We start from the raw sequence: 13400 nt of genomic DNA on the forward strand, positions 1-13400 counted from the left end.
TATGAAAGAGTGGATAAGATTGAATGGCAAATGGAGGTAATTGTTTTGGAGAAGAAACATTGTGGGAGAGGACAGAGTGCTGGGGAACTGCTAAATTAGTTAAAAAGAGTCGATGGATGAGACAACAACCACAGCAGAGCTTTCAAGGTGATGGTAATTCAGAATTTAATAGCAATTTTCATGACTTTAAAAGATGTAGATGTAGGACAACAGAGTGAATTTAAGAGCGATCATCTTCCTTAAGAAAGTGTGAGGACAAGATTCCAAGGAGAAGGGGAAGTAAGAAAGTTTGAAACATGGCATAACACGGGGGTAGGTTCAGTGGCACGTAGCTTGAGGAAGGTGAAGTGGATGCCATCAGGAGCAGAGGTGTTAATGGAGTCCAGGCTGTAATGATCAATAACATGTCATTCTATAGTGGACACTAGGTGGAGCCGTAGAGCTGTGTAGAGCTGTATATAGCTGTATGTATAAGACTACACTACCCAGCTATATGTATATTAAGACTACATTACCCATGAGGCACTAGGCTACCCACAAGGCAGTAGTCAAGATGGAAGCCTCTAGAAAGAAGCTGTAGAAGTCCTCATGTACTGAAGTTCTCATATACTAATAAAGTGACTAGCTAAGAAGCTAGCTGTGTTCTTAATGAAAACTACCAGTTATTAATGAACATAATATGGTACCAGGATACCAAGAGTTGTAAATATCTGCTAAAAAATTGTGAAAAGCGACATGGAGAATTTGAAGCCACCAGAGCGTTTGAATCTCGAGGGAAATGTCGACTACAATTGGCGGATTTTTAAACAACAATTCGAACTCTACATTGCTGCCATCGGATTCGGTACGAAGCCAGACGCAAGAAAAATAGCGTTGCTGCTTACGGTTGCAGGCCCACAGGCGATAGAGGTATTTAATACATTTGTATTTAATCCAGAGGAGAACAGAAAAAAATTAGAAGATGCGCTAAAAATTTTTGATGCACATTGCTCTCCCAAAAAGAATGAGACATATGAAAGATACATCTTCCGTTCTCAGACACAGCAACAAAATGAGGCTTTTGATAGCTTTATAACGGATCTGAAACTGAAAGCACAGACATGTAATTTCTCTGAGCTGAAATCATCCATGATTCGTGACCAGATTGTGTTTGGTATTCATGATAAAAAAGTCAGGGAATGTCTGTTGAGAGAAACCGAACTAAATTTGGAAAATGCAGTGAAAATATGCCAAGCCAGCGAGCTAGCTCGAAAGCACGCGAAGACTTTCAGTGAAATCAATAATGATGCGATTGTAATGAGTGATAATGCTGCTGTCGGTGCTGTGTCCTATAAGGGGAAGAAACATGGGCAGAACAGAAATGAAAAGCAATCGGAGGATGAAATTTTTAATTGTAAACGCTGTGGTTACAAACACCAGTTAAGACAATGCCCAGCGTTTGGAAAAATGTGCACAAAGTGTAATGGAAAGAATCACTTTGCCAAACAATGCTTTTCAAAAGTAAAAACAACGAAAGGGCAACAAGTTAATGTGATTGAGAACACTGATTTAAGTGAGACATTTTTTGTAGGAATGGTGTCATGTGACGATATCAAAAAAGATACAGAAAATGTGCAGCCCTCAGAAATGGACAATGCTGAACATAAAGTCAATGCAGTAAAAGTGGACAAATGGATGATCCCACTGCAGATAAATGTAGCATTAGTTACATTGAAACGGGACACTGGGGCAAAAGCAAACTTAATCAGTATGAGTGACATAAAAAATATGAAAGAAAAGCCCAAAATACAGAAAAAGTCAGTACTACTGAAGAGCTATAATGGACAGAAAATAGATAGCTTAGGTGTTTGCAGACTTAAAGTGACAGTCAAAGACAAAGTGCATCATCTCATGTTTTCTGTTGTGGCTGAAAGACTTGATTCGATACTAGGTGACAAAGCTTGTGAAGACTTAGAACTGGTCAAGAGAGTCTACCGTATAAACTGTGCCATAAGCAGACCAGATGACTCAGGTGATGAAGCAGAGAGCCCATCAAGGATGAAAAGGCCAAAGGGTATCCATGTCTTCAAAAAGCCTAGTTTCTCCAAGAAGAAAGAAAAAGACTTTAAGGTCAAAGAGAAGCCAAAGGAAGAAAAGCACAAAGAGGAAAAACACAAGGAGAAAAAGTCCAAAGATATAACCGCAGCAGATGTTGTTAAGCAGTGGAAAGAGAAAAAGAAAAAGAAGAAGCCTGCACCAGGGCAGGAAGCAGTTCCGGTGGATACTCCTTCTTCGTCAGGCCAATCTTTGGTGTTCCATTAGCCGAGGCTGCTGAGAGGACTATGCTGTATGATGGGATCCAGCTGCCAGCAGTTTTTCGAGAGTGCATTGACTACATTGAGAGTTATGGCATGAAGAGTGAAGGAAACACTGAAACCCTCTCCAAGCAAAGATCGCAAGGAGACCTCGATCTATACAAGAGCAGATTGATGACAATGCCGCAACTGCATCTTGTCATTCACCACCAGAACAATCTCATGAAGACACATCAGACTTACCCGTGTTGAGAAGATCCACACGTGAAGTGAAAAAGCCTGATAGACTTAATCTTTGAGTACAATGTAAAGCTTTGAAAATGTGTTGACTGTTTTGAAAATGTTTATGGTTATAGAGCACTAACAAAAGTGTTACTGATATTATCTTTATTGTTTTCTTGAAAGTTGATTGATATTGATTTTGTTAAACCTCAAAGAAAGGGGGATGTAATGATAACATGTCATTCTATAGTGGACACTAGGTGGAGCCGTAGAGCTGTGTAGAGCTGTATATAGCTGTATGTATAAGACTACACTACCCAGCTGTATGTATATTAAGACTACATTACCCATGAGGCACTAGGCTACCCACAAGGCAGTAGTCAAGATGGAAGCCTCTAGAAAGAAGCTGTAGAAGTCCTCATGTACTGAAGTTCTCATATACTAATAAAGTGACTAGCTAAGAAGCTAGCTGTGTTCTTAATGAAAACTACTAGTTATTAATGAACATAATACAGGCTTTGGAGGATTCGGCAGATCGGGTGGAGAATAGAATATAATGCCAGCCATAATGAGGAACAGAAGGAGGGGGTAGAGGATGTTTCTTAATGAAGATTGGATGGATAAAGTGAACTAAAAATGTTCAACTTTCTCTTTAGGAGAATTAGCAATTGCACCATCAGGGCAGAGGTGATGTGAAAGGGAGATTCAGAGACATTATGAGGAAAGTACTAGAAAGAGCAACTGTTGCTATTCCCCTTTTGGTAAAGTTATGTAACTGTAGATTTACAGAAGTTAACGAGCTGAGATCATGATCCAAGTGCAAGAGTTAGAATTGGAAGTGAAGAAAATGCCCAGGAGATTTAACTGAACTCTCTGATCAGGGAACACTTATTCCCCGAGTGCACAGCACAGGAAAAAGGAGCGGAAACTAATGAGCTCAAATCCCACAAGGTCCTGCAAACAGGAATGAGATAATGACCAGTTCATCTGTTTTAACGATGTTGGATAAATATTGGCCAGGACACCGGGGATAACTCCCTTGCTCTTCTTTGAAATAGTGCCATGGGATCTTTTACATCCACCTGAGAGAGCAAAAGGGACCTTGGTTTAACGTCTCATCCAAAAGACGGCACCTCCGACAGTGCCACACTCCCTCAGTACCACACTGGAGTGTCAGCCTAGAGTTTGGACTCATGGGGGTTACTTTGGTCAAAGGGCGAAAATAGGCACTAAATGAGTGCTGTGCTAATAAGACATGCCTGTTTGAAAGTCTTTGGGTTAGCACACAATTTTGGCACTAATTTCTGATTACCATGATTTCAACTTGCCTGGATGTGCTAAAATAGACACCTGCAGGTTTAGCACTCAAGTGCTGATTAGACGCAAATTTTGTGCAGAGGTATATGTGGGCTCCTCACACCCACTTCCACTGAAGGTATGCTGGCTGGCACAGAGCGGCACATTGCAGGATGGCTCAGAGACTAAGGGACTAGGTGCACAGACATCGGGCGCGGCACTGGAGATCCTGGTGGAGGAGGTCTAGAGGAGGAGAGATGTCCTGTACCCACAGGGGGGAAGGAGTCTGCTTCCCCCTCCTGTCCCTCTCTCCTGCAGCAGCTGGTGCTGCTGTGCCTGGCCTCATGTCCTCCTCCCATTCCTCGTCCAGACCAAGGGGGACCCCTAGCAAGATACCAATGACCAAGCACTCCCTTTCTCCTGGTGACACCTATAAGGTGGAATAGCATAGCACTTACTCTTTTTAGGTGAAGTCCAAATTTTCGTAATAAATGTTGCTCGAGTTGGTGAAGTCTTGACACAGTTTCCCAGAAAGTCTCCCGATGTGTTAAACTCAATAACTGACATATTTGTGTCAGTGAAGACCATTCAATTAGTGCAATTGTGTTCTGGATTGTCTCTAAACTGGCAGTCTCTTCACTGAGCACTAAGATTATTTTCTACTGTTCCTCCTGACCTTGTCATTTCTGGGTTGGCAGGGAGCTGAAGACAAGTTATTAAGAGATCCAGCAGCAATCACCATGAAAGGTGAGTACCCCTTTAAGTAGCACTTGAAATCGACATCAACGCTGTGTTTACTCCCAAACAGCTGGTCGCTGTTAGGAGAGGGCGTTAGTTGAAGCGTTAGCCACCAAAATGCCATGCAGCCTCTTTAATGAGCGCTAGCAGGCATTTTAAGTGACAATCAACTGTTTAACAAGCCTCCAGGCAGTCGTTCCATTGCTGGCTTCAACTCCTTTACCAAGATGGCGCCTTGCGCTAAACATGGGCTAAACCGGCATTTCAGTTTAAGACCCCATCTTGGCCATCTCTTCATCGCTTTAGCACCTAAAGTATTTGGCAAAAATCTCCCCCTAAGCCTCGAGAAATGACGAGAACATTGGTCAGTGGCTATTTCCTATTCAAAAAGTCTTGTATTTCTATGGCAACTGCATGGAATACTCACTTGCAGTGGTTACTAAGACCTGTACTGGATACTTATATCAGATTCTGTGACAGGTGGACTGGCTATAAAGTGCTTTGAATTTCATTATACTGTCATCCTCAGAGATCACCGCAGCTCACTGGGTTTCAACCTGGCAGCTCATTTCAGTGGTGCTCCATTGAACTAGGATCAGCCCCTGCCAATTTCCTACCGCAGACATGCAATCCCTTTTACCCATTGAAGCCACTTCCTCCAGCATAGACAGCTGTTCTTTCTCAATGTTGCAGCTGCTCCAGTACCGATATTCTCCCGTTCTGCCTTTCATGACTCTCCCACCACCTCTCATGGAGCACCGATGTCTGAAAGGTTAACTGGTCTTTTTCTCTTTGCAGGTGCTGACAGACCTGATGTGCCTCTGGAGAGTTCCAGCGTTCGCGGGATTTTATCTTCTAATCACCTTTCCTGTAGGAATGGCCTATTAAATTGTCTTCAGGATGGTCTTCTTACAGATCCTCGGAGGTATTCTTCAGGTTTTCCACTGATTCCAATAACTGACCTATTTGCGTCAGTGGAGACCATCCAGTTAGGGCAATTGTGTTCCAGATTGTCTCTAAACTGACAGCCCCATCTCTTCACTGAGCACTGAGATTATTTTCTACTGTTCCTCCTGACCTTGTCATTTCTGGGATGACAGGGAGCTGAAGACAAGTTATTAAAAGTGACAGGAAAACCTTTTGCTTTCTCACTTACGTTGACTAATGTTGCCCGCACCTGTCACCTACCCAGGAAGTTAATTTTCTGTATTATTTCTGGTGTCCTGGCCAATATTTATCCCTTAACCAACATCACTAAATACAGATTATCTGGTCATTATCACATTACTGTTTGTGGGAGCTTGCGGTGCACAAATTGACTGCCACGTTTCCTACATTACAACAGTGACTACACTCCAAAAGTACTTCAGTGGCTGTGAAATGTTTTGGGGTGTGCTGAGGTTATGAAAGGTGCTATAGAAATGCAAGTCTTTCTTTTCCTTTTCTTATAGCAAGGAGAGAAATTCATTACCTGAAAGCTACTCTTTGACTGTTTAATTTCCTGTTATTGAACCCACTGTGAACCTTGTCCTCTGAACCTGGAGCCTCACCTTAATTCTCTTGAATCATTTCCACACATTTCAAACCCATGAATCAGATTATTTTGAGGTTTCTTTTTAAACTGCACTCTCGGTGGACTTCTCTCTTTACATAAGAGAATGATAAAACTGGTGCTGGATTCTTTCATTTTTTTTTTAAGGGTAATGATTTTTAAAAAACCCAGCCTTTGTTTTTTCCAGTATAAAATGTGTAACTACTCCACATGTCAAGCATTGGGTGAAGTGGAAGTTCCACCATTCAGATTTTTGGGACATTCAAATTGTTAAGGGTTACTTAATAAAAGGTGTGGTCTCGCTTACTGCAAGAAGCAAGACTGCTTCTAAGCCACGTTACGTGCAGATCACATGGCTGGCCTCACACATTCTCACATATTGCAGCCTGGACTTTACTGTCACAGCTGGCTTTGGCACAACCCTTGTGATGTTGTACCATGGTTTTCCTGATTCCCATGCCTCTCCTTCACCTAGCTTTTGCACTCTTGATCCCATCAGTTTTCACTACTTTAAAATTCTTCCATACCCACTTGAAGCCACCCATCTACTCTCTTTAATTGACAGTTGATTGCTGGCTATATCAAATTTCTTTATCGTACTTTATGGACAGGAACACACTTCCTGTTTCTATGAGATTAAACTCCCGGTGAATGAAGTATCCTTCAGAGGAGGAAGATTACTATGAGGAAGGGAGGGATTGATTTATTGATTTATGTAACATTTCATCATGTCTCCTAAAAACATCTGAAAACACTTCAGATACAATGAATTACTCAGTATTGACAGTTATGTAGGAAAATATGGAGACCTTTTTAAACCAGCATTGTCGCATAAACTGCATTGAGATGAATGACTAGTTAACGTGTTGTTGGTGATGATGATTGTGAGAGGAATGTTGCTCAGGGCTTGTTGCCCACAATCAGTGCTGGCAAAATACTCAACCTGAGGACACGTGACTGCTGAGCCTGTCCGCTTCTTGCCCAATGATCATGTTCAGGAAGTATCTATGGATACCGATCAGGAACGGGAGCCTTGCTTGCAGCCCTGGGGCACTGAGGTGCCTTGTAGCACTCCAGCTATCGCCCTGATTGAGACCTTGGCACTGACCAAAGTTCACTTTCCTCCTCTATACAGATTAGTACCACACCAGATGGTGCATTTTACCCAACAGCCATTTGGTACATGGGCTAATATTGTTACAATTCTACTCCTGAGGTCCCCACCATTACAGAATCCAGTCTTCAGCCAATCCGATTCACTCCACGTGATATCAAGAAACAGCTGAGCGCACTGGATACAGCAAAGGCTATGGATCCTGACAACATCCCGGCTATCGTGCTGAAGACTTGTGCTCCAGAACTAGCCGCGCCTCTAGCCAAGCTGTTCCAGTACAGCTACAACACTGGCATCTATCCGACAATGTGGAAAACTGCCCAGGTATGTCCTGTCCACAAAAAGCAGGACAAATCAAACCTGGCCAATTACTACCCCATCAGTCTACTCTCAATCATCAGCAAAGTGATGGAAGGTGTCATCGACAGTGCCGGCACTTACTCACCAATAACCTGCTCACTGATGCCCAGTTTGGGTTCCGCCAAGACCAGTCAGCTCCGACCTCATTACAGCTTTGGTCCAAACATGGACAAAGGAGCTGAATTCCAGAGGTGAGGTGAGAGTGACTGCCCTTGACATCAAGGCAGCATTTGACCGAGTGTGGCATCAAGGAGCCCTAGTAAAACTGAAGTCAATGGGAATCAGGGGGGAAAACTGGCTGGAGTCATACCTAGCACAAAGGAAGATGGTTGTGGTGGTTGAAGGTCAATCATCACAGCCTCAGGATATCACTGCAGGAGTTCCTCAGGGCAGTGTCCTAGGCCCATTCATCTTCAGCTGCTTCATCAATGACCTTCCCTCCAACATAAGGACAGAAGTGGAGATGTTTGCTGATGACTGCACAGTGTTCAGCGCCATTCACAACTCCTCAGATAACGAAGCAGTCTATGCCCACATACAACAAGACCTGGATGACGTTCAGGCTTGGGCTGATAAGTGGCAGGTAACATTCGCGCCACAGAAGTGCCAGGCAATGACTATCTCCAACAAGCGAGAGTCTAACCATCTCCCCTTGACATTCAACGGCAATACCATTGCTGAATCCCCCACTATCAACATCCTGGGGGTCACAATTGACCAGAAAGTTAACTGGACCAGCCACATAAATACTGTGGCTACAAGAGCAGGTCAGAGGCTGGGTATTCTGCGGTGAGTGTCTCACCTCTTGATTCCCCAAAGCCTTTCCACCATCTACAAGGCACAAGTAAAGAGTATGATGGAATACTCTTCACTTGCCTGGATGAGTGCAGCTCCAACAACACTGAAGAAGCTCAACACCATCCTAGACAAAGCAGCCCGCTTGATTGGCACCCCATCCACCACGTACCGTGGCTGCAGTGTGTACCATCAGGAGAAACTTGTCTACTCAGAGAGAGGTTAGAATGTGGAACTTGCTACCACAGGGAGTAGTTGAGGTGAATAGCATAGATGCATTTAAGGGGAAGCTAATTAACCACACGAGGGAGAAAGGAATAGAAGGATATGTTGATGGGGTTAGATGAAGTAAGGTGGGAGGAAGCTCGTGTGGAGCTCACTGGCATAGGCTGAATGGCCTGTTCCTGTGCTGTAAATACTATGTAATCATGCCTAGTTGTATGACTCTAATGTGGTAGGTCCACTCCTGGGTATTGTTGATTCTCTAGGTAGTGTGTCTCCTATGAAATTCAGACTCCCAGGCTTCCCTCTTCTATAGCTGGTACTGAACTATGATATTGCTTAAAAAAGTCACTGAATCCACTCTTTGGGCTTGAAAAAAATCCCTCATTCAATTCACTTCCTCTCTGTTTGTATGATTAACATCCATTTTGATTGGAAGCTCAGGGCACAATTTTCTATTATATCCTCCACTGAGCAAAGTTGACTTTTAACAAGATTTTTCTTTAATAAGCCTGTAAAAAGGTTTTATTCTCTTTTTTTTCGGAAAAATGACAAATGGAATTCAATCCGGAGAAGTGTGAGGTAATGCATTTGGGGAGGGCTAACAAGGCAAGGGAATACACAATAAATGTTAGGATACTGAGAAGTGTAGAGGCACAGAGGAACCTTGGACTGCATGTCCACAGATCCCTGAAGGTAGCAGGACAGGTAGATAAGGTGGTTAAGAAGGCATATGGGATACTTTCCTTTATTAGCCGAGACATAGAATATAAAAGCAAGGAGGTTATGCTTGAACTGTATAAAACACTAGTTAGGCCACAGCTAGAGTACTGCGTACAGTTCTGGTCACCACATTACAGGAAGGATGTGATTGCACTAGAGAGGGTACAGAGGAGATTTATGAGGATGTTGCCAGGACTGGAGAATTTTAGCTACGATGAAAGATTGAATAGATTGAGCTTGTTTTCTTTGGAACAGTGAAGGCTGAGGGGAGACTTAATTGAGGTGTATAAAATTATGAGGGGCCTAGATAGAGTGGATAGGAAGGACCTATTTCCCTTAGCAGAGAGGTAGAAGGATTAGAGGGGAGTTGAAGAGAACATTTTTCACCCAGAGGGTGTTGGGGGTCTGGAATTGACTGCCTAGGCAGAAACCCTCATCACATTTAAAAAGTCCTTGGATATGCACTTGCACCTACAGGGCTATGGACCAAGAGCTGGAAAGTGGGATTAGGCAGGATAGCTCTTTTTCGGCCGGCACGGACACAATGGGCTGAATGACATTCTGTGCCGTAAATTTCTATGATGCTATGATTCTTCATACACCTATTTTAAGCTATGAATAAAAATGAGACTAACAGTAATAATGGAAATAAAGTTTGTTATTACTTTTGCTCATATTTTAATTACATCTACTTTTTTGCTAAAATTAATCCAGAAAGTAAAATAACCACTACGTTAAAGGTACAATAGGGGAAAAATTGGGTATTTTTAGTGCTCCGAAAAAGTTAGCACCCACCCCCCATAAATTCAGTAGTAGCTCCCCAAGAAGGAGGTGGAGCACTACTGGATGTGCCCCACTTCCTTCTTGGTGCGCTACTGTTCAATGTTGTCTTGTTTTGCACACTTTGTACAAAAATAATGAATTGCAGGACAACGGAGTATTACAGTTTAAACTCTTTTATGAAGCATCAGGTCTGTAAACTTTCATACAGCATCGTGTGGACAAGATGGAGTTAGGACCCTGGGTCTTCCAAAACAATAGCAGTCCTTACAGATGCCTGCAGGCCAATGACAACTCAGCATGTGATCACGTGAATATAGTAGGTATTCCTTACAGATGCCTGCGGGCCAATGATAATTCAATATGCAAATGTTACAAATGTCATGGTGCTATGTGCAGCAGTGCCATGTCATTGCAGGCCTCCACCCCTGATTAGAGGGGAGGGGCCTAGCGCTGCGCGTACCGAGGCCTTGCTGGACCACCGCGGAGTGGGGTGCTGTGGAAACTGCCCGGCACTCAAGAGGAGTGCCGGGCTAAGCAATCGCGGCCGGCACCCCACATAGAAATGTTAATGGTGGGCAGGTGCTGGCAGTTGGCCAAAATAAAAATGGCTGCCCAACACCTGCCCTTTAAGTAGCGCCGCTGCACGTTACCGCTGCTGCCAAACCGCCCCCTGATCCCGTCAGTCCCATCGCCCGGTGAAGGTCAGGGGGCGCAAGGGGAGTTTGCGTCCAAGACGCAAACGGGGCTCATCGCCGGCGCAGTGGAGCGGGGCGCTGCCAGCTACCGCCACCGCTAACCTCCCGCTGAATTTCACGGAAGGCGTTAGCGGCGCCACACCCAGGCGCTAGGGCATTTGCGCCCCATTAGCCCCCCACGGGGACATTAACAAGAGGCGCAAAACAATCCAATTTCTAGCCCTTTATCTTTATCTGCATCTTCAATGGATTCAAAGCTGAATAATCCCCAGCTTCTATCATTTCTTAGTCTGCTTCACCTTTACCACAAACCATTAATAAACATCTCAGGTTTAAAGTGGCTCCACTCTTTAATTGAATTAAAATGATTGGATTTCCATATTTCAATCCAATTCCACAAAAACACTGCTAGAAGTTCACATGTTAAAAGCACATTAAGTAGATAACTGACCTACTTTCTAAATGGTATCTGCTTTCCACACATGTTGGGTCAAGTTGCTTTACTTACATAAAGATATGTAATTGCATGCAATTACTTAGTTCTTTTTTAAAGTGCATTAACACTGATGGGTGAATGTATCATTAATGACAATATGAAGCTGTCACAGTGACTACAATGAGTCCTGGGGCCAATGCGAAAGTTGACTAAACCCATTCCTCCAATACCAGAGAAAGTAGGAATTAAAGGTCGGCTCCAAATCGGAACAGCTCGCTTTATCATTTGGAAAATGAAATGGGATGCAGTATTGGGCTTACCTGCCATGTCAATAGCGAAGGGTCTGTCTGGTCTCCAGCCCGTGTACCAGCCGACCACATGGCCTCGTTCCACCAGAGGCCGCTCATAGCGGCGTCCGCCCACCAATCCGACCGGCCACACGGACACCTTTCGGGTCAACCGCATCTGGAACAAAGTGCCAAAACACGCAATGCATTGATCTGCAGTCACACGAGGCTCAGTTATCACCTTCAAGTACAAAAAAGCTCAGAAAATAGCTAAAATTATATTGTTTTATCTTCTTTAGCACCTATTGTCGTCACACTTGACCTCACTGCCCCTGGGCTAGAGGAAGGAGGGGAGAATCAGACACATTTCCTGCACCTGATCACTACCCAGTAACCCTTGCTGGGAGAGTGCAGGTGTGATGCACCCCATGCCCAGCTGCCAAACATACTGTCCAGATTCACATGCGAAAGAAGGAAGCAAAGGGTTGCTACTATCTGTGGAACAGTATTCCAGGGCGGGTCCTGCCTTTAGGACATCATTACCCTATGTGGAAAATTCACTAGAGTGGTGCTTCATAAACTTTATTCTGTCAGATGCTGATAGTAACTTTCAAAAGGAATTGGATATATTCTTGGAAAGGAGAAATTTGCAGGGCTACGGGGAAAGAGCAGGGGAGTGGGACTAATTGGAAGCTCATTCAAAGAGCTGGCACAGGCACGATGGGTCGATTGATTCAATATATTGGGCCAGTAATTCCGGTCCCAACGCGTGAGTACGGACAGTGTACTCACGCGTGGGCCCGTTGGAAGTGCCGGATTCCAGCAGGCACAGCGCATGCGCGGGAAACTGGCATTTCCTCTCCATCGAACTAAGGGGTTAAGAGGTCCAACGCGTGCGTGCAGGACTCTGCGCGCACGCGTTGAACTTCCTTCGTTTTGACAGGTTTGCGCGTGTGCAAGGGCCTGGACTTTTTGGAATTGAAAAAAGGAGGCGTAAGGAGTGGATTCTTGAAGGTAAGTGGTCTATTATTTAAAATCATTACATTTTTTCCACAGCTTCATTGTTTTTAAGGACTTTACAGTAAGGTAAGTTTATTTTTAGACCCGAATTCATAAAAAAAAAATGTTTTCAAAAATGTTATTAATTGTTTTAAATAGTTTTTTAAAGTTATTTATAGTTTATTTAATTATTGGGATGTTTTTTAAAATTTTAATTAAAGTTAAACTAATCTTTTGGGCGCCTGTACTTTTCATGAGTTTGACAGTCTTTACTATCAAACTCATGAATGAGTTTCCCCTCCCCTGATTGGCTGCAGAGTGCTCACCTGATCCCAGCCAGCACATCGCACTAACTACGCCGCTGGATCAGGTAAGCACATCGCGCCGACATCTGAACCGGGCCAGTGACAGGAAATGCAAGCAGGCCCGGGCTTCAGATGTCAGCGCGCAGGGTGAGTGCAGATCGGGGGCTTGCACGCGTGGCAAGCACCCAATCCTAATTTCTGGCCCATTAAAGGCAAAATAATGTTCTTCATAGTTTGAAAGCGTGTAGCATTTGGGCACATTTAGTGCGCATATCCACTATGTTTTTCTGTTGTGCTTGCCCCTTGTGAACATCTGTATAAATCCTTGTGTACATGTGCTATTCCTTAATGTTTCACTGGTATGAGGGAGCACTGGTGTTAGATGTCTATTTAACCAACTACTGAAGGCCCACGACCTGCATCTGCAACTAGAAGTCTCCTTTGTTGGAGTCGCTGAGGGCTCGTTGCTTTCAGAGACGGTGCCTATAGTCACTTGTAACTTGTAAGAATGTAACAGTGGAAATGACTGATCCACTCAATGAAGAGTTGAGTGGAGTCATTGAAGTGGTTGGCAAGGTC

General features: G+C 43.9%; 1 protein-coding gene across 1 annotated transcript in view; it reads right to left on the bottom strand.

Annotated features, from left to right (window-relative positions):
* LOC147112385 (galactosylgalactosylxylosylprotein 3-beta-glucuronosyltransferase 2-like) overlaps positions 1-11918 on the bottom strand; it is a 58842-nt gene extending 46924 nt beyond the window's left edge. Inside the window, exon 1 of the mRNA XM_085996579.1 lies at positions 11551-11918. Within this exon, the coding sequence (XP_085852705.1) occupies positions 11551-11695 (145 nt within the window). The 5' untranslated portion in view covers positions 11696-11918. The remainder of the gene's footprint in view (positions 1-11550) is intronic.
* Positions 11919-13400: the final 1482 nt, after the last annotated feature.

This window comes from Somniosus microcephalus, chromosome 9, assembly GCF_052327205.1.
Source record: "Somniosus microcephalus isolate GS21.2 chromosome 9, FLI_Smic_1.0, whole genome shotgun sequence".
Classification (NCBI taxonomy): Eukaryota; Metazoa; Chordata; class Chondrichthyes; order Squaliformes; family Somniosidae; genus Somniosus; species Somniosus microcephalus.